Source organism: Callospermophilus lateralis, chromosome 14 (assembly GCF_048772815.1).
Source record: "Callospermophilus lateralis isolate mCalLat2 chromosome 14, mCalLat2.hap1, whole genome shotgun sequence".
Classification (NCBI taxonomy): Eukaryota; Metazoa; Chordata; class Mammalia; order Rodentia; family Sciuridae; genus Callospermophilus; species Callospermophilus lateralis.
In genome coordinates, this window is record NC_135318.1 from 95,235,487 (window position 1) to 95,262,681 (window position 27,195).

General features: G+C 46.4%; 2 protein-coding genes and 1 non-coding gene across 4 annotated transcripts; 1 reads left to right on the forward strand and 2 right to left on the reverse strand.

Moving 5' to 3' along the window:
* Positions 1-1,881: 1,881 nt before the first annotated feature.
* Znf514 (zinc finger protein 514) lies at positions 1,882-8,563 on the reverse strand. The gene is given in 6 exon segments (XM_077105210.1): positions 1,882-1,957; positions 2,277-2,348; positions 2,351-2,402; positions 6,911-6,999; positions 8,299-8,387; positions 8,389-8,563. Coding segments are annotated over 6 exon segments (435 nt in total). The 5' UTR covers positions 8,496-8,563; the 3' UTR covers positions 1,882-1,931.
* Positions 8,564-8,666: 103 nt separating this feature from the next.
* Znf2 (zinc finger protein 2) lies at positions 8,667-26,494 on the forward strand. 2 transcript variants are annotated; one of them, XM_076832634.2, is made up of 5 exons: positions 8,667-9,275; positions 20,047-20,118; positions 20,930-21,056; positions 23,101-23,214; positions 23,717-26,494. In XM_076832634.2, the coding sequence occupies exons 2-5, from the start codon at positions 20,086-20,088 to the stop codon at positions 24,721-24,723; spliced, it is 1,281 nt and encodes a 426-aa protein (XP_076688749.2). In that variant the 5' UTR covers positions 8,667-9,275; positions 20,047-20,085; the 3' UTR covers positions 24,724-26,494. The 2 variants fall into 2 exon arrangements, with proteins under 2 accessions (XP_076688749.2, XP_076688748.2); XM_076832633.2 differs by lacking the exon at positions 8,667-9,275 and adding an exon at positions 12,164-12,235.
* A 140-nt stretch (positions 26,495-26,634) lies between these two features.
* On the reverse strand, positions 26,635-26,766 carry LOC143380833 (small nucleolar RNA SNORA51). The gene has a single exon (XR_013088708.1). It is a non-coding gene; the product is annotated as a small nucleolar RNA SNORA51 (small nucleolar RNA).
* Between the last annotated feature and the right edge of the window lie 429 nt (positions 26,767-27,195).

Genomic DNA, 27,195 nt, shown 5'->3' on the forward strand with positions numbered 1-27,195 from the left:
TGTGTTGGTTAAGGTTGGACCTAAGGACTGGTCTCAAGTCTACACTTCTTCCACGTCCACTCCATTCATGATCCATCCTAAGGATGGGAGTAGATTTGTGAGTGACTGGCATCTCCTTCAGATGTCTCTGTTTGACCTGATGCATCTCTAACCTGTGATCATTGCAAGCACAAGTGGTTTTCAGTTTGGAGGATGAGAGCTCATCTTGAATGTGTTTTTCTGCTGCTGCTATCTGGAATAATTCTTTGGAAATTCCCTGACTTGACATTGATTCCTTGGCTTTAGGCCTTATTTTCCAGTCTGTAAGTGGAAAAAACATTTTACTATTATCTGTTCCATGTGCCAAGAGGAAGTAAACAACAATGAGTGCAAGATGATGGACCTTTAACGATATCTAAAGGGACTTGCAGATTCTTTCAGGAATGGTTCGTGTCAGAAGATTGGGTAAGAGTCAAAAATAAGCGATGAGCAGGTTAACTGGAACCATGTTCAGGTTCCAGTACACAAGGTTAAGTCCAAAGACTAAAGATGAGAGGGAGACAGGAAGTGTGATGGTGAAGCAGACGAAGTGTGAGGGACAGGGACAGAAAGAGACAGGAGAAATGTAAGGTGCGGGTCACCTGGCTGCAGACCCCACCCCTCCTCATCTCTTCAGGCCTAGGGAACTGTGGCAGGTGTCTATCCAGTCATTTACTCCTGCCTCTTCAGAGCCCCTCAGCACTAATCTTCCTAAAATGTTCCTTTCCTGGCATCTCTCCTCAGCCCTTATCCTCCAGAGGCTCTGCAGTGCCTACAGGATGATCCCAAGTCACTTCAGCTCGGTGCTCACCCTGTGCCAGCAAGTGGCTGCCCCTGCTTCCCAGGTACCTTCACCCACCTACTTCTTTCTCCAAGGTTCTGTATGTCTTTCAGAGACAAGCTCGTGTCCTCCAAAAAGTCCTCCCTTGACACCTCGGAGCACACTGTGCTGTTCCACCAGAGAACATTCCCTGGGTAGGTACAGGTACCGTGGGAGGAGGACTCTGCCCACACTGCAGGCTTGGAAGGTGAAGGAAGGACATGATGACCCAGGGAATGTGGCAGTCTCCAGCAGGCGGAATCACCCCCAGTTTACAGCCAGCAAGAGACCAAGAACCTCAGGTTGACAACTGCCAGGAAGTGGCTCTGCCCACACCCAACAAAAGTAAATCAAGTGGCCTTCAGTGAATCAGTAAGTTTTGTGAGTTTGATTAGAATGAATCCTTCCCCTCATAGCCTACTCATTATGCAGTTCTGGAGTCTACAAACCTGTGCGTGGGGCACTTGATCCCAGGTCCCCACTACAAGGTAGACCCAGGTCTTAGCCAGAACTATGCTACCACCTCAGTAATTAGAGTACTTCCCATTCTACTCATAATGTATGGCAATACATATAATATGAACTAAAAAACTAGGCGAGTAAGTACTTGCCTAATGAGCTACATCCCCAGGCTTTGACTCTCACCAAATTGCCCAGGGTGACTTGAAACTTGGGATCCTCCTGCCTCACTCTCTCAAGCATATGAAATTACAGGTGTACACCACCACACCTGGCTTTGTCTGGCTCTGTCTGACTGTTGATCCATCAAATATTGACCGTGATATGTCTAGTGATGCTGTGACACCAACAACCCAGAAGGCATGGGTGCCAAAGAAAAGGTAAACACTAGAAAAGAAAATGAACATCTCCTATTCTGACACCAGAAACAGGTATGGAAGTGGAGGGCTCCTGCAAAGTGGTTGCACCTTCTCAAAGGACAGCCTCTAACCAAGGATTCAGGGCACCTTCCCACCCCCAGCAGGGCCTGAGTTTGTGCAGAATAGCTTGGCCTCACTCACCTAAGTGGGTACCCATTAAAAGCTCTCTCTCTCTCTCTGCACACAGGGCACTTCCCCTTCCTCCAGCTGCCAGATCACAGGTGGTTTGGAACTGGAAGCCCTGATGGTATAGAAAGAAGATGGTCATGCTGGGTGTGAGGGGTCCCTTGGACCTTGATTCTCAAGGTGGAGAGAACAGGCCTTGTGAAACACCAACAGCAGTTAGGAAAATTCCTATTTTAACTCTGTAAAAAGCAGGACTTTTCCTAGAAGTAGGAGCAGAGATACTGTATCTCTGGACCCCACAGAGAAGGAAAATGTCTGATTCTAGAATCTCAGAGAAAGCTCAGCCAACCGGCCTCACATCCCCAGCTTCTGAGCATCAAGGAAATCTTGTGGCCTCACAGGCAGGTCCTGGGCTTGGAAGGAGCCACACTCACCTAGGGAGGCCAAGTTCCTGAAGTTCTCCAGCATCACTTCCCTGTACAGCTTCTTCTGAGCAGGGGCCAGCTGCCCCACTCCCCCCAAGTGAACTCCACGGCCACGTCTTCAAATGTTATCAGGTCCTACAACACAGAAGACAGTCCTGTTCCCTTGAGGAGCACACTTGCTTTCAGAACATCATGGACGGGCACCTGAGCAGCACCTCAGGATGAGCAAGAAGGTGTTACAGGAGTTTCCTGGGCCAGTGCCCAGAGAGTTGTGTGTTTCGTCATTTCAAAAACACTTTAGGCTGCTCTAGGTATTGTGTCATCCTTATTATTTGGTATCCCATCCAATGCCCACTAACATGTCAGCATCGAGCTACTACAAACATAATCAGGGTCTTGGAGGATCAGGGCTATAGACACTTTCTGTTTAGGTGGGGAGAAAAATGTAATATTTCCCTCATTTGTCAACAGGTTTTATTCTCAATTTAGTTATCTTTAACTGGAATAATTTAGAATTAATACACCAATAGTCTCTGCATTCTTAAATGCATGTTATCAGTAATTTTTAAGTATTCTTGAAATATGAATATATATGTGGGTGTATATATATATAGAATATATATAGAATATATATTTATATACACACAACACACACACACATATATATATACAGACACACACACACACACACACATACACACACACACACACACACACACACACATATATATATATATATATATATATATATATGTTTTTTTAATTTTTTGTTTGTTTGTAGTACAAGGGATTGATCCCCAGCCCTCACTAAGTTGCCCAGGCTGTCCTTAAACTTGGATCCTCTTGCCTCAACCTCCTGAGTTGCTGGGATTACAAGTGTGGGCCAATACTCCCAGTTTTGTGAACCATAATTTTATTGCCAATTTCTACTTAGTCAAATTATTTGGGGCTTTTAATATATGACCTCTACTCACCTGCCAGCACATAGTACAACAAAAGTAAATCAAGTGGCCTTACAATGAATCAATAAGTTTTGTGAATTTGATTAGAATGAATCCTTCCCCTCATAGCCTACTCATTATGCTGTTCTGGAGTCTACAAACCTGTGCCTGGGGCCCTTGATCCCAGGTCCCCACTACTGCAAGATAGACCCATTCCATAAGTCTTGGCCAGAATTATGCTGTCACCTCAGTAATTACAGTACCTCTCATTTGACTCATAATATATGGTAATATATATAATATGAACTAAAATGCAGAACTGGTGAAAGTAGTATAAGTTCTTATTACTTTTACCCTGAAGTACTTAAAAATTAAATTATATATATATCTTCAAGAATGAGTTAAAATAGTAATTTTAACTTAACTCTTGGTCTTGTTACCCATGGTGGTTTGGTAATGAACTGTTTGGTAAAACCATGACATCAATAACTTGATGTAAGTATGAGCCTGTGATGTTACAAGCAGAGGCTGGAAACAAAATTAATAGTAAGAGCTGCTGTTGCTGGTTATGTTTGACAAAGTATTATAGGGAAAAATAGGAGCTCAAGAGCATCCTGGTGTGTAAAACAAACCGGAGAGCACCTGGAAGTATCCAGAAATACCAGGACTTATAGGGTGGGAGACTTAACCAATTTTCCTTCCCAGTTGGCCAAAGACAATACACACAGTGGCTTTTGCATGCAGAAGGATAATTAAAAGCCTAATCTGAAGAGCCATCTCATGGTGTGGCTGTCAAACATTTCCTTTCAGCAGCTGAGTCACTGCAGATGGCTCTCAGGAAATCCTCAGTGGGAACAAATTGCTCAGAGTGAAAAAGAAAAAAAGCATATCTTCCTGGGGGGAACCCAAGAAGTTCCTCAATTAAGTCCAAAAGACATGCATATTTAACAAGAACTGTGGGTGAAGCTACTGCCACAGGAAGCCCACTGGAAAAGATATCCCCAAAGATAAACTTAAAAGAACACTTTTTACTCTAAATTTTTTAAATTTGGATTCATCAAGGCTTAGTGCTGCGGAAAGGCATATGTGTCCAAAAAATGTACATAAGCCCAAGGTACTTTGAAGGATATTCTAACAGGACAATGGAAAGGTCCTGACCCAGTAACTGTCTGGAGTCGGGGATCTGTTTGTGTGTTTCCACAGGGAGAACAGCAGCCGATTTGGATTCCAGAGAGATTAACTAAAGCGATTTCTACAGACCAAAAAGAAGATGATTTGGCTCAAATCCATAACAGCTGATATCCAGAACTCCAGTTTGGCTATCTTTACATCTGCAACAGAACCAGGATGCTTTTTTTCAATATCTATTTTATTATTGCCCTTTCCCACATCATGAAGTTCTGTTTTGTTTTTTGAGCTCATACAGACCTAGGTTAATGTTTTGCTGATCAGTTCTATTTTTTGACTATAGAGTTTTTAAACATTGCAATGGAGATTTCACCTTTAAAAAGTTATAAGGCCTTTACTATTATGTTATGTGTTGTATGTATTATGTGTGCACACTTGTGTTTTGTGTTGTGTGTTTGTATGTATGTATGTCCATGTATCATATATGATGAGCGCTCATGAAAAAATGGATCCAAATTTTTTTTATTCATGTGATTTAAATGGTTTAATTTAAATTGGGTAAACAGCTGTTGAGGATTATTTTAATATGTGAACAAAAAAGGAGGTTAACAGATCTGTTTCTTTACTTTCACCTTTCCTTTTCATTATATTTAATAATTCTGTTCAGGATAATGTAAATTGTTCAGAAAATTGTTTTCTTTTAGTGCCTTCTGGAATGTTACATAATTTTTTCTTTAGCCATTATTGCCAGAATTCCTATCTTCATCCCAGTGCCAGTGAAGACAAAGATAAAACCAATCTACAGCTTCTGCAATAGCTATCACTGAACTGCTTGCAGAACTTGCCTGGACTATGTATCACTTGTATGCATTGTGAACTATCTGTTGGTGCAGCGACTTGTGGTAGTGTTGAGTTATTTTTGCTGATGGTATCATTGGTGGTACAATTTTTCCAAAAGGAGCCATCAATTGGATTGGTGTATCCTCCTCCCTTCTGCTTGTGATGGTCATTCAGCTAAAATTTGGGGGCCAACAGAGGTGAGGCAAAGAACCTCACCCCCCCGCCCGGTACAAAGGCCTATCCACAGGTGTGGCTGTATGCTAGACCAGTAGTCAGTGACGGGTAAGATCCAATTGCAATGGTACCAACCTAAGACAGGAGGCTAATGCCTTGAGGTCAGCTCATCCGATGACGGGTAAGGACCATATGTACTATTGGACAACCTAAGGCAGGCACGGTCCCTAAGCCACATGCTTGTTTAAACAGAGAGGGGGAGATGTTGAGAGCCACAGCCGAAGGGGCCCCAGCAAACTTCCAGCTGCCAGCTGATGATTGGCTCACAGCAGCCCCAGCAAACTTCCAGCTGCCAGCTGATTGGCTCCTCTGCAGTGATGCTTATTGGGTTGTTTCCCTGCCCTTTCAGACCATGGAGCTGCTCATTGACTCCACCCACACGACCCAGCCAATCGGCCTCAAGAGCAGGAGGAGTGGGGGGGTTGAGAGGCTTGTGGGAAGACGGTGGTGGCAGTTGGACTCTGAGGGAATTCCTGAAGAGCTCGTGTGGTGCGGTGTGTGTGTTTTAAAAATAAAGTTCGTTTCTGCTTGATAAGTGGCTCGTGAATTGTGCCCAGCCAGACTGCGGCATTTCTAAAAACCTGTTGAAGGTGCTGAGAGATGCATCAGGTATTCATAATCCGAAACCATTCCTGGGCCCTCACCCTGCTCAAGCAGGATGAAAAAGTGCTCAGTCCCAAGAGAGCTTGTTGTCCAGTGTCATCTTCACGTGTGAGATGTGACTATGGAGAATACTACCAAATAGACTTTCTGAGGGCACAGCCAGCAGCCCAGGAGAATCACCAGCTGGAAGCACCACCCAGAGGAGAAGCAGGTCACAACCCAGATACTTTCCCTTCAGGATCACAGGCCTTCCAGCACCTGCCCAGTGGAATTTCATCTCTGTGGTCCTAGGCTACTGAGATCCTCCCATGCTTCCCCTTTCTGACCAAGTGTTCATTGTGGTCTTCATGTCGCCCTTGTTAATGTGTTGGAAATACTCATTCAGATAGCTTATCCTTTTATTAAGAGGGCTCCTGATCCAGGGGAGAAACATCTGGACTCAATGCAGACACTATCACACCATCGAGGACTTTAATCATGATCCTCAAATTAAATGGGACTTTGGGGTACTCTCCCTCAGGGAGGCATTTTGTGTGCAGAAGAGACAGAAGTGAACAACTATGAGTAACAAAACAGATAGGGGTATGGTGTCCTGGGTGTCAGCCTTCTCCCACTGCTGTGGCCAGGCCTCTGCTGTAATACCTGTCAGTCATCACAGTGCCCCTTAGAGAAATGAGCCAGAGGAAGCCTGAAGGATTCAAGTGAGTGAGGGATGGTGCAGAACAGTGGAGAGGAGAGGGCCCTGACAAGGCCATCCTCCACCTGCCCGGATCAGCTCCTGCAGAGCAGGAAACTAGGGTCAATTCCCTTTGGTGAACAAAGAGGTTCTAGAAAGAAGGAGGCAAAGCAACCTGTAGTTCAAGAATTTGAGGAAAATTTAAGAAAACTCCAACTCACCTGAGGCCTACCTTTCAGAAATAAACTAGCTGCTCCATTTTCTGCCAGGAGTCTCTCAGGGGGAAGAGCAGGATCTTGAGAAGTGAAAGCTGGGAAAGTAAAAGCAGCCACAGGGGAGTCTGAGCATTATGGAATGTTCATCTCCCAGACTCCCCAGGCAGGAGATCCCCTACACAGCACCTCAGGGGTTTGGGGGCCACAGGTGGAAACACAAAGCAAAATGAGAGGCAGCCATTAGCCTGTGCATCTCAGAAGTGCTCCTGAACACAGCTGTGTGAGGCTCCACCACACCTGTCCAGGGCCCACAACAGGCTGCAGGAAGTTGGAGTGTGACCCCAGGCTGGCCACCCCATTGTATTCCCTCACTGGCTTCTCATGCAGGTCCTCTACTAGGTATTTGGGGGGGGGGGGGCTTCAAGGAATCTTAAATCCAGCCAGTTAGTATAAGCAGGTTGACAACTGCAGAACAAGGCCCAGGGCAAGATCACAGAAAGTATGAGGCCTCAGGGGAAGACATGATCCTCTCCCCTCATCCTTGGGACCCCAGCTCTCAGAGGCCAGCTTCCCGAGGAGCCACCTCAGTGTCCCCAGGCACCATTAGATATCTGCAGCATACCTGCAGAGTTCCTCTATTATAGAGCTTTCTGTCTTTTTAAAGGCCTTAAAACAAAACACTAACTGAAATCATGCCAGAGAAGTGGTTAAGGCTAAATCAATATGGCAGCGGCAGCAGCACATCATAGGTCAGCACTCTGAAAGCTTTAGGGTGTGTGTGGCTCCCACAGCTCTCATCACTCTGGTGAGACTTGTTAAGGTTGGTTCAGCAGGGCCTGAGGACCTGCACTTCTAGAGGGCTTCCTGGGGATGCTTGTGCTGCTAGTCTGTGGGCCTCACTGAGAAGCAAGGGCATAAAGAAAATGGGTGGGAAGTTCAGGGATTTGCCCAGATTTTCCATTGGCCATTTCTGTGACCTTGAGCAAGTGTGATGAAGAAAGAACAAATTTAAATGTGCCCTGGTAAAGCATAGGGTGTTCTAAACTTAGAAAAGAGGAATTAAAACCTCTAGGGGGTGTTAATCCTGGGGGTGTGTCTCACAGGAGGCGCCCATTGCATGCCCTGCTGATCTCATACACAGCTGAACCAACCTAATTAGTGAAGTGCTTGAGCAGGAGGGTGACAAGGCTCCCAATGGCCCTATCTGTCCTCTGATCCCTGCCCAAGAGTCACTCCCTCACTTTCCCCGGCCACATTGGGAAGAGAGCAGGTCCTCTCCTGCCCTATCCATCTGCTCTTGCCTTTGGGACAGTCTTCCACAGTCTCTGGATGCCAGGACTTCAGCCTCCTGAGTCTGACAGGTTAGGTAGGAATCGCCACAGGCAGGCTGTGACCCTTGGGCGGGATTCCCCAGCCTCTTCCTAGGTTCCGCCTCTTGCTAGGCCCAGTACTAACTCCCCAGGCGAACTCCTGGCCCCCGGCACTCCAGAGCCAAACCTGATGCTGCGGAGTCCATAGCTGGGGCTGAGGCGCAGCCCCAAGGTCCTCCGGAATGCTCCGGGATCAGGGACCGCCAGGAGACAGGAGGCATCCCCACTGCACGTGGCGAGGCCCAGCAGAAGGATTCGGGGGACAAAGTGCCGCTGCCCGGTCCGTGCTCTTCTTCCGCCCTGGCGCAAACTCAGACTCCTTCCAAGCCCAGTCTCCTCCCCCTGCTCCGCTCTGCGGTCCCCGCCTCAGGACTCGGCTCCGGAACTCAGTTCCCACGCGGATCCACACTCGCAGTGGACTCACACCAGCAGGAGGCACGGCCGCGGCCACACCTGCAACCCCTGCCCTGCGCTCTTCCGCTGACCCGAGACAGCAGAGGTTCGGCCCTGCCAACTGTCCCCAGCTTGCCCAAGCACTCGCCGGGGCCCTAGGCGGGGTGCCTAGCGCACATGGAGGAGCGCAACCTTCAAAGAACAAACCGGTGCCTGCCCGCCCGAGGCCCGTCTGAGCCTGCCCAGAGCAAGCCGAGAGGGGGCCGGTAGGCCTGGCGAGCGGCGCCAGCGCGCGGGCTTCAGCAGGGCAAGCACCAGCCCGCTGGCACCTGCGGAGGGAGTCTGAGGACGCAGACAGTGGGCGCCAGCTCGGGAGGGGCCAGGGCTCGGCTCTGCCCCACCAGCTGGGACCTAGGGGCCTCTCCCTTCTCTCAAGTTCTTTTGGAAGCGGAGCCCCATAGCCCACTTTGAGACTGTCTTATCAGAAGCTGCTGGAAATCTGTTGAAAAGGAACAAACGCGAGCTCTACCCTGAGTCTGCGGATCGGATCAGGATTTCCAGGACGCTGTCCTGTTTCTTCTAAGTGTCCAGGCCTGGTGGAGATCCTGGTTGGTGCAATATCAGATAACGCTATTCTGTAGGCTGTCCCGTGCCTCTCTACCTTTCTTCCACGGTCCCCAGTTCAACAGAGGGTGATGGAGAAGAAAGGAGGACTTTGGGTGCCCAGGTGCTCTAGAAGTATCATTTTGAACCGTAAAAGAAATGGGTCTAGGATGCGCTGAATGCGTGAAATTCCAAAATTCTTTTTGAAACCTAACCCTCAAGGTGATGGTATTGAAGTGTTGTTGCTTTGCTTTTTAGACCAAAAGGTCAGGAGAACAGCACTTCACAAAGAGATTAGTGCCCACAAGAGGCTTGAGAGAGCTTGTTAGTTCCTTTTGTCCCTTCCAGGCTGTGGGTAGGTGTAGAAGGGGCCCCTCACAAGACCTTTAAGCTAGTGGCACTTTGTTCTTGGATTTTCCAGCCTATGGAACTGGGAGCAACAAATGCTGTGTGTTTATCAATTACCTGGTCTAAGGTGTTTTGTTAGCAGCTGCAACAGCCTAAACAAACTGAGCATGAAAAGTGTGTTTTTTGAAGGAAGCCCTCAGCCAAAGAGGGGAGGCTTGTGAGGACAGGGCAGTTGCTTTATCAGTTCTATTTAGGGGTTCAAGATAAATAATTCACAAAAACAGGGGAGAAAGGCCATTCCCCCTTCTTGTTGTTTCAGTGTGCTTCATTCTTCTGCCAGCACTTCCAGTGGCACAGATGGCCAGGGTTTGCCCAGCAAGCAAATCTTCTTCCTCCCAAGCAGGGGGCACTGCCTGGGAGCCATGGGTGGCACAGGAGTTTCTGCTCCCGTCTCCTGTGCCCTGGAGCCCAAAAGGCAAAGGGACAGACAAATGAGATTTTCATCTCCACATAATTAGGAAGAGCTGGAACTGCTTCAGATGAACTTAAGGGGCTCTGCCTGTCCCTGTTATCTCTTCTAATGGCCTGCTACAGTGTCTGAAAGTGCCCCCCCCCCATTTTTAAGATCAGGTCTTGCTAAATTATCCAGGCTGGCCTTGAATTCGAAATCCTGGTGCTTATCCTTCCTTCAAAGTAGCTGGGATTGCAGATGTGAGCCACTACATCCCACTGGAACTCTCCATTCTTAAATTCAGTCCCTTGAGACAAATCTTGACCCAGAGGCCTTTGCTACAATGTACATTTGTTGCCCGGGTACTGATCAGTGCTAACAGGAATGTTCTCTCCCTGGCTCAGTGCTCTAGATGGGCCATTTGATCTCAAAACACTTTTAGGGGAATTCCAGTCCCCACCAGCCTATAGGTTCCCCATCACCCCAACATTCTCTTTGTGTTCTTTTATAGTCAAGTGCTTCTCCCACTCAATCCCTTATGACCACTGGTCTGTTCTCTGTCCTACAGTTTTGCCTTTTCCAGAACACGTTATAAATGGAATCACCATGTATGTAAAACCTTATAAGATTGGCTTCTGTCACTTGGTATAAAGCCCTGAGTCATTCTTGTAGTCATGTGAATAACAGTTCCTTTTTAGTTGTCTTTTAAGGCAGGTTGTTAGAAGATGCTATACAATATATCCACTTACATCCCATTTAGTAACATACATAAGCATATAGTTGTAGGGAAATGGAGTCATAAACTTCCATTTTGACAGTGTCTTGGGACAATAAAACCTAGGATGTAGGCCCTGCCAGTGGATGAGGAACTCTAGGAGGAAACTCATTTAGGACCTCCAAAGTTTCCTGTCAATATAAGGCTAAATGTATACTAAAAACTACCATCAAAATAGCAAGAAAATATATCTTAGATGTCATGACTTTAATCAAGTTCTACAATCCTAGGAAAGCCCGGCAGTACAACTAAGTCTGCTTCAGCCTGACCCCAGGATACTATAATCAGCCCTTGAACCTTATCCACTAGCTGTTCATCTTGCTGTTAATTCTTTGCATTTTCATCCTCTAGTCTATACCTTGCATGTGCTATACTCTGCATAGACTGCACGTTCTTAACAAATATTCATTATTCAAGTGCACTAGATACACTTTTCTGAGCCATAGTTAGTTGCTTCCTCGCTTGTACTTCCCCTATTGAACATACTGCATTGTATTGTAATTTCAAATATTAATTTTATCACTGGGTCATGAGCTCATTTTGGGCAGCAACTTTTTTACAATAAGCAATTTAGGTTTTTTTGGTTTTTTTTAAGTGAAAAAGTAGACTTGTTCCTGAAGTAAGAGTTTCACCTTCTTTGTGTAATTTTTAGTCTTCTCTAAAGCTCCATGTAGCTCGGTGGCTCTTTAGCTGCGCAGTAGAGTCACCTCTGGATCTTTTCATACTCTTCCGCGGTTAAGAATCGGCCACGTCTCCAGCCTGGGCCTCTCCGGCAGCACCACGAGAGGCAGGTTGGTGTGTTCAAACCGTTGGGCGTTCAGTTCCCGCTGCCCAGTTAAGTACACGTACTACCGTGGGCCCTTCTTTTCTTCCGGTACAAATATGCGCGCAGACCCTCCCTCAGCCATAGCGCAGTCTTCAGAACCAAACTCCAAACCTCTCACCCCAAATCTCAGAATCAAATTCCTGCAAATGGACAGGCGGAAGCGGAGCCAGAAGACTGGATATCGCTTTCGTTGTGCCCAAGGTTAGGGACGCATTTCTTTCGGACAACTCTATAAATGGAGGGCTGGAGGAATGTGGCATCACACGTGGGCATACTTCAGGGCGACCCTAAGCCTCCCAGGAATCCGCAGCTGCACCTCTGCCGCTAGGGAGACCGTTAGGCGGGCGGGGTCGTGTCAGCCCCGGAGCCTTTCTCCGGCGCGTGCGCTTGCGCGGTCCTATACGTCATCTCTAGGCGCGCCGGCTGCCGGGGCTTCTGGGAATTGGAGTCCCGCGAAGACAGCGCCTGTGGTTGGGAGTGCGGCCGCCAGGGCCTTCGCACAGGCGCACTGCCGTCCGACCTGAAGTGGTGCGGTCTTCCCGGTCCCGAGCACTCTGTGCTGGAGGTGAGGGTTGCGGGTCTGTATGTTCCAGGAGCCAAGTGAGCGCAGCAGCCGAGAGAAGGGGACGCTGGGGGTTTGGGGGAGGTGCTGTAGGAGAGGACGGGCTGGCGCGGGCGGAGCCAGTCTGCAGATGTGTGTGGCGTCCCTGCTGGAAAGGTGCGGACGCAAAGTTGTCCCCTGCCGTGTGTGCTGTGGCACTGTTGCCCGCGGTCCTGCGGTGCTCACCCACTGCGCGCCAGATCCTGGACTTTCGGGGTGGAGGTTGCGGGGTCCTCCTCCTCTCTGCCGTCTCTTCTTCCCCTAACGGGGGCCTAATGACCATGGGTGGGCTTGACACCCAGTCTAGAGTGCCGCCCACCTAGCCCTGCCTCTTTCCCAAAAAGCGCCTTACTTACGTCATTAAATCTCCTATCCTGAGTTTGTGCCCGAGGGCGCGATCGAGGGGCTGGATTCCTGTAGGAGGTAGGAATTGTTAGTGGAGGAGGGGGGGGATGTAAAAAGAGTACCAAAGTATTAGGCAGACTTGAGGGAGATGAATTTTACTGGAGGGCAAATTTGGAGGAATAGCAGGAGACAGGGTGAAGAAGCGTACACCGAGGCCAGAGCACAGGATGTCCCCCAGACCCAATAATCAGACCAGATTTTATGGGTCTGACCAGAAGACTGACAGGGATAGTCACTCTAGTGGTCACATTCAGGATTAGAGTGGAAGAGAATAATGGCAGGGTTCCGTTCTGAAGCAAGCAGTTATGGACTTGAATTTTCATGGTGTTAGTGGTAGGGAAAGGGTACGAATGGCATTGCAAAAGAGTCTAAAGGGCCTGGTGACTTGATTTGGGAGAAAAGAGAGCGAGGTGTAAGAGTTTGGATTTGGGACATCTGGGAGGATAATAGAACATCTGATAGAAAAAGCAGGGAGAGGAATTAATAGAAACTGTGTAGGGGAAGGTGGTTTTCAGCTGATGCCTAATTCAAAACTTGTAGCCATTTGGAAATATAAGATGAGTTCAGAAAAGGAGTTGATTGGAATTTGGAACTATCTTTGTCGAGGTGGAAAATAGAGCCCTGGATGTGGGTGAATATCCCCGGGATAGAAAGAAAAACGTTGCATAAAGACCAACCTATGGGAATCATCCTTGTTTCTAGGGCAAAGATGGGACAAAAGAGCCAGGAAGACAGAAGTTTCAGAGGTAGGAATAAAAGTGAGACCCAAGCAGCATCAAGGCAGCTACTGTATCTGGTTGAAGAGGCAGAAACTTATCCAGTCAGAAGTTGTAGAGAGGTAAAGAAAAGAAGGAAAAGATCTTTGGAATTCATGCCAGAGTTTTCATTTTGAAGCATGTGGTTTCAGATGTGTGAGAGGCAAGAGTGACTGACAGGGGTTTGAGTGGAATCAATGGTGAAGACATGGAGTCAGAAGGTGAGTTACTCACCCAGGAAGTTGGATCGTGAAGGAAAACCTAAATGAGAACTGTTTTGCTGGAGGGAGACCATGGGATTCAACTAGAGGAGGTTTTTATATCTTGAAGGGGTGAGAAGAAGCTTCTAGAGAGCTGAGAAATGCTAGGAAAAGAGAGCCTGCATTAGCAGGTAGCAGATTCTGAGGGAAACAATTGAGAAGGAAAGTTGGTCAGTAGGGTAGTACATAAACTCAAGTCCAGGAGACAGATCTGTCTTGCTGGCCTCACACACCTTACAGCCCAGCACATGGCAGATACTTGTTAATAGTTGTTGATAGTGATATGAATGAATGAATGGGTTGGTGATGGGCAGTAGCAGGGTAGAGAACTTTCATTTATTGGAAAAACTGTGTGATAAGTACTTTATATTGTCTCATTTCCTATTTATAACTATTCTGGAGTTAGATAGTAAACATCTGGGCCAATGGTTGCCTTAAGTAACTTGCCCAAGGCTTCATGGTTAATACTACTAAACCTGCCTTCCAAGTGCTTTCTACCACATGGTCTTGCCTCCCTGGAAATTCGCTCTTGCACATCTTCAGTGTAGTAGAAGACAAAGTTGTGCTGAAGTCGAATTGTAACCGTGGAGGTTTGGAATAGGTATGTAGAAGAGAAGACAGGTTTGGAATAGGTACATGGCCAAGATGGGAGTGTTAAAAGCTTTTTAGGCAACCACAAGTGTCACTTAAAGATATAGAGTGTGGATTTGAATTTGATTCATTTGATACTCCAAAATCCAGGAATAGGAAAAGAGAAAGCAGTAGAGGTGACCCTTTGATGACAGTGACTCCACGTGAGCTTGGTGTGCTGTGGAGTCCCAAGTTTTCAGCAGGAGTCTACTGAAGCAACTGCTGCTATGGTCCAGACCTGTGGGGAGTGAAGTCTACCTGGCATGATGAGCGCTTTGGGAAGACCTGCTACTTTAATACTTGGGGACATTTCATGTTGGACACCATTTGTGATTTGTTCAATGCTCAGCTTATTAAAGTCAGTCTAATAAAATCTTGAAAAATGTCTTTAAGCATTGAGCAACTCCAACTATAACTTCAGATGTAGTTTATTTGTTACAAAAAGTTTCAGTGCTTTGGACAACATATATAAATAACTTGTCTTCCAAAATTCTTAATATACTTACACTTAGACCTAAAGCAACAACATAATGTAATTAATATTTTCCATTTTAATTTTTTCTGCCTTCCCAGATGGTCACATCACTTTTAGCTAATGCTAACATTTACTTAACACATTATTCTCAATGCTTTTTAGGTATCATCCTACTTAAGCATCAAGATAGCTACACACATTGTATCATTAATCCACTGTTGCAGATTGACAAACTGAGACAGAAGGTAGGAAACTTTTCTAAAGTCACAGAGGTAGGATGAAGCACAGCTGGAGTTTGATTTCAGGCAATCTGGCACCAGAGCCTGGGCTCCTAATGACTGTACTCATCTGTATTTCTAAATATTAATTCAGATGTCTTCGTAGGGCTCAAGAGTCAATATCTGAACACCCTCCTAGACATGGAAGACTTAACAGACTAGAAAGGAAAAGAAAACTGTCTTAGTTATAGACTCTGATTATCATCTGAGGATATATCTTTGTTTATATTTGCATTTATATCACTCTCTGCCTCCTCCTAAGGAGAGTCAAACCCCAATCTCTCTTAGGTTCAGATTTTTGTTGTTGTTGTTACACTAAACTCTAAGTTAGATTTTTTTCTTTAAGATTTTGCCTGTCACATAAGTTTCAGTTTCTGCAAACCACCCTTGAGGTGGCCAGTGTTAATACATTATTAAATAATCCATGTCTGTCTTGCATCTTTTAATTGTATATCATAATGAGGTATTTTCCCAAAAGGATATCTGCTTAGATTATAGACCAATAAGTCAGAAAAATCCCCAAACTTATCCAACAATATAATAGAGCCATTTTAGAGTTAGAAGCTAACAGACCAGTAATTTATACATATTGGTCTTGAGTTTTGGCAGTTTTTAAAACTTCATGGTTTCTTGTGAATATCTGGTAATTAGTCATCAAGCTGGAGGGCCCATCTCAGGGAGGGAGGATTAAGTCTCCACAATTACTTGGCATGTTTGGAGTCGGATTGGCTCGTGGACAGGAGCATAGCTTCCTCTGCCTCACTCTTCTGAGTGGCCCATGTTCTGATCTGTCCTCCCTGTGTGGGACAAGCAGTTTCTGTTTCTGGAATTACTTGGCTTATCCTTGCCCCCTGGGTTCCTTTCTTTCTGCTTACATGAATGAATAACTGTGTACCACAAGGGTACATCTATTCTCTATGAAAAGTTTTGTAATTGATAGAAAGTACTTTTGATATAACTGAAGACTTAAGCATTGGCTTTGTATTATGTCCACTTTTGGTACACTTTATATTAACTTTTCTATACTGAGCTATTTCATTTATCTATTCCAATATTTGTAATTTGGCCAAGGGGAGCCAAAGTCATCTGAGTTTTGTTATTTCAGGATGTGGGATTGATCCCCAACTGTCCTCAATAGCCATCCCTTCAGCCTACTTCCCTATTGCTCACCTGCACCAACGACCGCTGCTCAGATCAGTGACCCAGAAGGCATCACCTTGCTTCCAGGCTATTACCTATTGTTCTTGGTATCTTGACAATGGTGTCCCTTCTCTCCATTTCTGCTGCCACTGCTTTTGCTCAGCTGCTGATCACTTTTCCTTAATTATCAGTCTCCTCACTGGTCTCCGCCATTCTTGCCTCCTCTAATTCCATCCTGCCACAGCTACTCAGAGTGCAGTGTCCACAAGATCACCCCACATTCACAGATTCATAATGACTGGGGACTCAGCCTGTAGCTGTACTTGTGGCTCAGACTGTGACTGCAACCCTGCATGGATACACAGCCCGTCATAAAGGAGGACACCGGCAGCATCTGGAGGAATCCATGTGTGGCTTTGCTTGCTTCCCTCCCTCCCATGAGAGGTGACACAAAGCACATCCCTCCTTGACAACAAAACGCAGCAGCTCATTGGAAGCTCAGGGTCCAAGGTTTTTATCAAAGGTTGCTCACAGCGCCCTCTGCCTAACACACACCCGAATTCTAGATCTTCAGCAGGAAAGCAGATGTTACCATAAACCAGATCGGTTTGCACACATGATTTAGGCAGAGCCGACTGTCCTGGGTTCTTAGGGAACTGGGGGACCCTTTCAAAATCAAAGTTCCCCCGAGGCTGGCCAGGGACCAGCATTGTGGGCGGAGCCTTCCAGGGGTAGCACTCCCGGGCTGCTGTCACGGCTGCATACCCCTCTTCCTTCCTGTTGTTTTCTTGTGCACCAAAGTGAATGAAAAAAAATCAGGAAATATGAAGAATTGTTAAAGTAAAATAAAAATCCCTCATAATTCCACTTCTCAAATTCCATTTCCATTTTAATGTGTTCTTCCTTTTTCTATACATACGTGCACGCACAAATATCTAATCTCAAGATTGTGCATTCTTCGCTTAATATTTTGTGTATGTTCTTTCCTTCAGTTTTGTGTTTTGTTTTGTTTGTACCAGGGGATTGAACCTAGGGGCAGTTTATCACTGACTTACATCTTCAGTTCTTTTTATTTATTTTTGGGGTGCCAGGGATTATCTCAGAGGCACTCAACCACTGAGCCCCATCCCCAACCCTATTTTTTGTATTTTATTTAGAGACAGAGTCTACATGGAGTTGTTTAGTGCCTTGCTTTTTGCTGAGGCTGGGCTTTGAACTCGTGATCCTCCTGTCTCAGCTTCCCGAGCTGCTGGGATCTGGGATTACAGGCGTGTGCCACTGCACCTGGCTTCAGTTTTTTTTTTTTTGTTTTGTTTTTAATTGCAGAGGCTGGGGTTGTGGCTCAGGGGTAGGGAGCTCGCCTCACATGTGCTAGACCCTGGGTTTGATCCTCAGCACCACATAAAAATAAATAAGGGAAATAAAGTTATTGTGTCCAATTACAACTAAAAATTAAATATTTTTAAAAATTGCAGATAAAGTTGATATTTCCTAGAAATCCCTGTGTGTGTGTAGTGCTGGGGTGTGCATGCTAGGCAGGTGCTCCACCACTAAGCTATATTCTCAGGCCTGACCCCAAATTTTACATGAAGCCCTTGAGCATCCCTTTTGGGGGTGGGGTGGGATTTATTTTTGGTATTTATAGGGGTCTTAGAATCAACCTACAGATACTGACAGCCAACTGTGTTTCAGGTCTTCACTACAAGTCAGTGATCTTTCTGAAGCATGGTCTGACGATGGTGCACCCAGGCTAAAGTCCCTCCAGGACCCCTGCCTGTGGGGCAGGGGTTGTGCAAAGCCCTTGATGTAGGTGGCCTATGCTCCTCCATCTTTTCCTATCCCTGCTCACAGCCTAGACTTTTGCTCTTCCAAATGGATTTCAGTTCTTAATCCTTTCCACGTGAAGATCTGCCTCTTTAGTGTTCAATAACTTTAGTGTTCAATAACCTCTTTAGTGTTTTTTTCCCTGCTCCCTCCCCACCTCAAAACTGCATAAATTCTGGTTCTACCAGGAGAGCTGCAGGGTCCCCACCCACTCTTGGGGCTGGTCAGGGGAGCCCTGTGGGGCCCTCACAGTTTTACAGCACTTACCTATCCTGCAGGGAAATGCCTTTTTGTTTCCCTGACCTGAGTTCAGGGCTCTTGGCTCCTGGAAGCAAGGAATGCTCCTTGCACATGTTTTACTTGCTATAAACAGTTGGTGCCAAATAACTGCTGGTTGAGTGGATGAATTAATGACTCACAGGGAGCAGTGACCCTTTCCCTTGACTGCTGGAAAGCTATTGGTGAGCCACAAGCCCACCTTCCCCCATCTTCCCTGGCCTACTGTCTCCCCATTCACCCACCAACCCCAGAAACGCTTCCCAGGGACTCTCAGGGCCTGGTTCAGTCTCCATTAGAGGGTCAGGCTGTCCTTGCCCCCTGCTCCTCGTCCCACTGACATGAACTTTACTCTGCTTGTGCCTCCCACTGCCCGTGGGTTCTTCTTCCTCTGGTTCCATGGGTACTTGGGGACCTTGAGACTCCTTCAACTCATTGCCACATGCTGTCTTGACACTCCCTGGTCACGTTCCCGTGCAAGGATGACATCTTTTCAGGCTGGATCACTCCTTAGTTTGATACTTGTGTCACCCACCCAGTCATTGTGGCTCCAGGAATGAGATGCAGGGTCACATGGTACAAAATGGGGAGGACTGCTCCTTCAGCAGGAACTGGAGTGGAGTGTGTTTTCCTTTGGGGAGGCTGTGGGTTTTGCTGGGTGTGTTTCCTGCATGCAGTCACTTACAGAATTGTTTATGGTTTTTGTCCAGTGAACACTCAGGGCAGTATTGGATATATAACCTCTGAATCTTAATGCTTATTTTTCTCTTTCCACTTTTTTTTTTTTTTACTGGTGCATTATAGTTATACATACTGATGGGATTTGTTGTTACATATTTGTTCATGCATACAATATAACAATATCTCCCCTGCCCCATCACTTCCCTCTTCCTTCCCACCCCCCCATCTCTTGGTCCCTCTCCTCTGCTGGTCTCCTTTTGATTTTCACTAGATCTCTGCTCCCCCACCTTTCTTTACCTTTTTTCCTCTTTAGCTTTTGTGTGTGAGGGAGAACATAGGGTGCTTGACCTTCTGAATTTAGCTTAATGGTCTCCAGTTTCATCCATTTTCCTGCAAATGACATAATTTCATTTTTCTTATGGCTCAGTAAAACTCCACATTTTATGGTGTATATTCATACCATATTTTCTTCATCCATCTGTTGATGAACACCTCAATGGTTCCATATTTGACTGTTGGGAATTCTGCTGTTATAAACATGGACATGCATGTATCACTAATTTTTCAGGATAAATACCAAGGAACAGTACAGATGGGTCATATGGTAGGGTAGCTGGGTCCGTGCCTGGTCTTTTGAGGGATCTCCATGTTGATTTCCAGTGGTTGTGCTAATGAACAGTCCCCCGCAGAGTGAAGTGTTCTTTTTGTGCCCCTCCTCCCCAGTGTTTATTATTACTGGGATTCTTGCCATTCTGACTGCAAGCCTTACCACTCTCTTGACTCCTGGTACAGATCTCTTTCCCAAGGAACTTGTGAAAACAAGCACCGCGTGTAGTCTAACTCACAGTACCCATGGCCTAGCTCCCACCCAGGGGTTGGCCAGAGCTGCTCCTGGCCCAGCTCTACCTTGGCTGCTCTTCTGTGGGTGTTGGGAAGGGGGTGGGGACATGGCCACTGGCACTGGAGAGTCCTTGCTCTGCAAGTCAGGAGGTGACATATCAGGACAGACCTTTCTCATGGCTGCCTTCTCACCCACACCCTGCCTTGTCAGGACTCTGCCCTTTGCTTCTGGAAGCGCACACAGGAGGGAATGGCTGCTGCAGCACCACCTGCCACGTGCCAGGTAAGGAGGACCTCATGTTTCTTTTCCCAGTGCTGGGAATGAGCCCAGGCCTACACAAGCGCTGTACCCCTGAGATACTTCCTTCGCCAGGGACTTTTGTGTTTCTGGAGTACAACTAACAAGTCTCAGGAATGTCATCACTTGTCTTTCTCTCTCCTGGAACTTTTGGTCATCCCCCACCAGGTGGACCAAGCACTCCACAGGGAGGACTTCCCTTTGACCTGAGGTGTCCTTCAGTGTCCATCTCTTGTCTCAAGCCTGGTCCCCTTGCTCGTCACCAGGCACCCGACCACTGCAGCTGTTGCTCTGAGTGGTCTGTCTAGCAGCCGACAGCGCAGGGCCAAGGGGAAGACTGGGAGCAGTCTTGGCTCTACCCCGCCCATCCAGGAGCGTATCCACACATGCACTGAGAGTGGGCTCCAGTGTTCCAGGGGGTGCTGGGTAGGGTGGGTGCTGTGGACCATGCTGTAGGGCACCTCAGCAAGGCCTCCAGGGTCCCGAAGAAAGTCTTACTGGGTGGAAACATGCAGCTCCCTGTTCAAGAGTGGAAAGTTGTGAATTCCCACTCTGTCCCAGGACTTACAGACACTCATCCAGGCTTCTAAAACCAGGGTAAAGATGCAGGATTGCAACTGGGAACTCTTGTCCTGGGTGACTTGGTGCCTTTTCCAGATACTTCAGAGCCCTGTTTTGTCAGAGCCATGCCCCCGTGCCCTGCCACATCCTCCAGGACTGTCATCTTTATGCCATGACAGCCTGGCCCAAGTGACAAGAAGGCTCATAAGTAAGGGGGTATGTGATTATGTTTCAGGGATCTGTGACGTTCGAGGACGTGGCTGTGATTTTCACAGACGAAGAGTGGAGGCATCTGGTCCCCGTTCAGAGAGCCCTCTACAAGGCGGTGATGCTGGAGAACTATGAGAGCATCGTCTCGCTGGGTAAGGGGAGCTGCCCACAGTGGTGTGGGGCCAAGGAATCAGTGCATCCTCCCATACCTGCATTCTGAGTCACTGTGGAGAGAATGGAAGAGCTGGAGGACGTGGCTTAGGTGTATGGCAGTGGTGGGATTCACACTGAGCCCAGCACTGGACAGATGTGCTAGTCAACCACAGGGTCCTTGTTCAGCAACCTGCCCTCACAAAACAGGGGGGGCCAGGGGACAGAGCAGAGTGTATCCTGGGGGCAGGGAGCTGGCTCTCCAGAGGGCTAGTAGAAGAGTTACATGTGCCTGAGTCTTCTCTCAGCTTGCCAGCCAGGTGACACCTTTAGCACTGTCCTGAGGACTAAGCAGTAGGGAAAGGACCATCTTGCTAAATGGAGATTTCCCCTCATGAAAATCAATGGGAGGAAAAGAAGTGTCTCCCTTCAAAAGGAGGGGATGTAGGGTGGGGACACAGTGGTTGTGTGTCTGTAGGTCACCAGAGATGTGTTTGATTTGGGGCATTTGCCTTGAGGACTGTCTTAGAGATATGCCCACGGGAGGCACTCTGGAATTATAAAGACTTGTGTGACAGAGGCAATTAAAAGCTATTGCTGATGTCAGGTGTTAACGAGAAGTAAAGTGGGGACCCTGTAGATAATGAGAACCTCTCAGCAGCTTCACAATTGTACACTGTACACTGTGCACAGTGGCACACGTCTGTCATCTAGCTACTCAAGAGGCTGAGGCAGGAGGATCACTTGAACCAGAAGTTCAAGACCAGTCTGGGCAACATAGCAAGACTCCATCCAAATTAAAAAAAGAATAAGATGCTGAAAAAGCACACGGCTTTAGAAACTGACTGAAAATAAGTACAAAAGGACAGTAAAGGCCTTGGAGATTTCATATAAAGCAGGTCAAAAAAGCAAGCATACACATCCCTCAATTAGCTTCAGCAGGCCACACAGTGTCCCAACAGAATAAGATGTCCAGGAGGTACCAAGGGAGACTGCTGAGTCTCTGCCACAGGCTGTGGCAGGTGAAGTGTGGAAAGCATAGAATTCCTTAGGTCAGAGTCAAGGAGCCACAGAGGTGGGGCATGGCCATGTTGTTAGCAGAGAATCAGCACCTCGCCAAGTAAAGGGTGCCTGGGACCAGTAAGAAAGCACTCTCTTTCCTGCGGTGGGGCTTTCCCATGCAAGGGAATCTGGAGCTCAAGCCTATTTTCATGAGGGGATCTGTTTGTTTATTTTAATATAACTAAAAATGGATAGGTCTGCTGGCAGGAATTGATCCTAGGGAAATAATAGGCTTATGGATTCGATTATCAGCATGCAGGTGTTCATTGTGCCATTGTGTGTTAGTAACAAAACATTAAAACGGTCTGAAATGTCTGTTAGCAGGTGATTCGTCAGATAAGTTAGATTAAGCCATACAGTGCAGTATTATAACCATTAAAAGGGCTAATTAAAGCCATGTAGCCATTAAAGTGCTAATTGAAATAATTTCATTATTAAGTGAAAAAAATCCAGTTTACAAATCAGTATTATTCCATTGTCCAATTTTATCTATGGGTATTTTATTTTATTTCTCTATGGGTACCTTTGGAATCAAAATGAATAGGAAGAAAATATGAATACAAAGTATAAAAGGTGATTTTTCTTTTTACTTGTACTTACCTCTGATTTTCTGCAATTAACAATTGACTTGTTTTTAAAAAGCATAATAATAAATGTAAATAAACAAAACGAGCATCTTCCTTACGCTTTTCTACCCAAGATGATCCTTCTTTATTCTCACCTCCCCGAGCCAAGCACCTTCACCCTACAGTGCCCATGCAGGAAGCTTCCCACTCACTCCACATGAACTCAAGTGGATTGCCAATCCCTCCTTTCTAGAGACTCAGGCCTGACCTCCCATTAGAGATTCCTCTGCATTGTGCTCTGCATTCTGGCCTTTTGCATCATCTCTGTGAAAGACCTAGAGGCCAGGAACCAGCTTGGGAGCAGCTGCGTGTTCTCATCACATACAACCACCTGGCTTGTTTCTTTCTCCTTGAGCAGGACTTCCAGTTCCTCAACCTGATGTGATTTTTCAGTTGAAGAGAGGGATCGAGCCAAGGACAGAGGGTCTTCATGGTTCTGAGGACAGAAAGTGTCCAGAGAATGTCTCTCTAGGTAACTGAGTACGAACGGGTCAGGGCAATTTTGTTTTCTGTGTTTGTTATTCAGGTGGGTGGGAGGAACATTGGGTATCATCTTTGCTCCACGGTCAGGTCTTCTGCTGCAGTGCTTATTTTGTACCACCTGTCTGCTCTCCCTAGTCTCCTCTACACCTTAGTATTATTCATCTGTATTCACCAGTCACTAATTTTCTCAGCTCTATCACCTTGCCCATTCAGACTCTGATATTTCTGTTGGTCCCTGTCCTCTCCACTTGGCCTACTCTCCTAGTTATCCTAGCAGTTCTCTCAGTGGACATTCTTCTATATTCTCAATGCCTGCTTCCCCACTTATGCTTCGTTCCCAAGTCTCAGGCCTGGAGCATGAGACTCTTTGTGGGAGCAAGCAATGCTGTGCCTATGTGTTACTTTCAGAATCATCAGAGTTCCTCTTCTTTCCACTGGAACATTTCCTACCCCAGGGAAGAAACCACATCTGTGTCTTCTCTTTGTTCCAGGCTGGGGGACCAAGCCCAAGATTCAAGATGCTTCAGAAGAGGAGAAACCAGAAGGAACACGGAGGGGAAGCACTGACAGGCAAAGTCTTCTGTGTCCTAAACTTGAAGTTCAAGCACTGGTTGGTGGGTTGGAAGTGGAGAAGGAAAGGCCCACAGTGGAACCTTGCAAGAAACTGCTGTCCCGGGATCCAGGCTTGCAGCAAGGGTCAGCCCCACCCAAGAAAGCCCTCCCTAGAGAGAGAGACCATGAATGCAGTGACTGTGGGAAGACCTTCTTTGACCACTCCTCACTTGTGCGCCACCAGAGGACTCACACTGGAGAGAAGCCCTACGACTGTCAGGAGTGTGGGAAAGCCTTCAGTCACAGAAGCAGCCTCAGCAGACACCTGATGTCTCACACCGGGGAGAGCCCCTTCGAGTGCAGTGCATGTGGCAAGGCCTTCTTTGACCGGTCATCCCTCACCGTGCACCAGCGGATTCACACGGGAGAGAAGCCCTTCAAATGCAGCGAGTGTGGGAAAGCCTTCTTTGACCGCTCGTCCCTCACTCGACACCAGAGAATTCATACTGGAGAAAGTCCTTATGAGTGTCGTCAGTGTGGAAAGGCCTTTAGCCAGAAAAGCATTCTTACTCGCCATCAGCTCATCCACACAGGCAGGAAGCCCTATGAATGTAATGAGTGTGGAAAAGCCTTCTATGGCGTCTCATCCCTGAACAGACATCAAAAAGCTCATGCAGGGGAGCCACGCTATCAGTGCAGTGAATGTGGGAAAGCCTTCTTTGACCGTTCCTCCCTTACACAGCATCAGAAGATCCACACTGGAGACAAGCCATACGAATGTGGTGAGTGTGGGAAAGCCTTCAGCCAGAGGTGCCGGCTCACTCGGCATCAGAGAGTTCACACTGGGGAGAAGCCCTTTGAGTGCAGTGTGTGTGGGAAAGTCTTCAGCTCGAAATCTTCAGTTATTCAGCATCAGCGGCGTTACGCAAAACAGGGAATAGATTGAGTTGAGTGGAAGCTTGAGTCTGGCGAAGGAGCACCATACAAATACAAGATAGGCTTCCCCTGTCACAAGCAAACCCACACATTTGCTCACTCTGCCCACTCCAGATACTGTTCTTCTGCCCTGCCTCTGCCCCCCAGTGTTTGAGTAGCACTCTGTGTCTACTGTGGGATAGGACTGATGTGGGATGCAGACATCAGGAAATGATGCTGCAGATTCAAATGATGCTGTAGCTCATTGGTAGAGCACTTGCCTAGCAGGCAGAAGACCAGCCATGGATTTGGATTTGATCCCAGCACTACAAACAAAAAGACTTTAAATACCTAGAGGCCGCAACAGCAGAGGAAGGCACAGTTATACCAGAGCAGCACTGTTCTTTCAGAGCAGTTTTTATAGCTGTTAGTCCCTCTCTTAGAGCTTTTTTGGGCCCTGACCTTGTTCTCTTCTGCCCCAGATTTTAGATCTCTCAATACTACTACTCGTAGGTAGCACTTATTGAGCACCTATTATGGGGCAAACGCTCAGCTAAGAATTTTACAAGGACTAGATTGATGGATCCTCTCACAGCTGTGTGAAACAGGTGCTGTTGCTGTGTGCATTTTACAGATGAGCACACTGAAGTTCAGGGAGATTAAATCACATGCCCAAGGTGACACGGCTCTGAAAGGTGAGGCCAGGTCTGCTTTCAGAGTCTGTTTTCTTTACCATTATGCTCTAAGGTTTGTTTTATAATTTACGTACATGTGTTATAGCCCCAACTATTTTGTAAGCACTTGGAAATGTGACTTACATGTATCTCATGCAGTGCCTTGCGAATAATAGGAGCTCAGTAAGTATTTATCTGAATGAATATCAAGTTCTCCATTCAAAACCCCTCTTGGATATATATCCTTCTCCTCAGTTTTCACAGTCCAGCCCATACCTTTATTGTCCCAGGCTCCCATGACAACAATAGGCACTTCCTAATTCTAGTTTTTCCCTCTATGTGACTGAAGAGTGATATGCTAAGCTGTGCTGCAGTAACAGCTCCTAAATGAACAAAGATCTGTGTCACATCCAATCTGAAGTAGGTCAGTCGGTCTCATCCCATTTTCATCATTTAGAATATTCAACCTTCAAAGACACCATGAAGAGAAAGCTAGAAGAACTTAGGAGGTATTTTTAAGCACTAGCATCCAGTACCTGGCAGCTCAGAATGTAAATGGGAACCTTAGTATTTGACTAACTCTAGGGACCACTATCATAATTGCCCACAATTGCCTATTCAAGACCTAAAATAGCTCCCTATTTAATGGAAACTCCTTTGAACATTTAATATCTGCCTTAATTCAGTCCCCATCACCAAACTTCATATACTTACTCCTAAACTCTTCTACTCCCTGGGCCCAGCCCTTTATTTCTGTTTTACTGAAGATCAGGTACTAGGCACACTGGATTTGGGGCATCTGTATTCCATGTTAGGGAAAAGCCTGGGAAAGGATGTGGTTCTGAAAGGCTGTGGACTCTGATCCTATGAATCCCAGGGAGCAAGGTAGTTTTCCCCAGAAGTGAAAGATTCAAGAAACTGAATTGCCAAACATACCCCTCCCAACCTACTAACACACTAATTAATGTTGATCCTCCTTAGAGCAGGTAGGTGGCAAGGAAGACTTCATGTGTAGACTTCTGAAACAACTTGAAGAAAAACGTGTCACAGAATCTATAGATGTGGATAATAGCTGATACAATTTAACAGTGTCAATCAGAAAATAAAAGGAACGATTAACAAACTTGGCATCTGACTGTCTCAGTGTTCTGAGTCTTTCTTTTACTGTCTTGTTCAAAACACATTGGGGGTCATGTACTTCCCAAGATGTTCTGCCACTATCAGCAAGATGAGATTGGAACAAATTCAGAATTTTAGTGGATTTCCCTCTATGTTTCCCCATTCACAGTACAGACCAGGAACAGAGCCTGAGCTGAGGTGTATGTGGTGTAGACTTACTCCACCTCCTCTTTCTATATAGCCCGTGTAAGAATTCAGCCTGTGGAGAGCATCAGGAGGCCTCTCATGACTTTAGAGTGCAGTAATAACTAAAACAGTGGGGATATAAATTCAATAGTTTGCCCTGTGTTCCATTTTTACCCACTTTTTTTTTAAATGTGTGTCTGGTGTTGGAGATTAGAACCTAGGGCCTTGTGCATGTAGTCTACCAACTGAGCTATATCCCCAGCTCCCTGCGTTCCATTTTAAATGAAGTGATGTGCACAGTGTTTTCTAAAATGTGGACTAGTGTTCCATCTGTTGCTAAAAATTGAGGAAAGAGCCATTTTGCCTTTCAATTTATATTCCCCAGTATGACTTACAGTGTTGGAGGCCTTACATTTTAGCTTCACCTACTGGCCATTAGTAGAATCAAATCTTGGAATCAGAAATTGATCAATTGAAAGTAGGTCAGTATTCTTAGATATTAAAATGAAAAGATTGGGTAATGT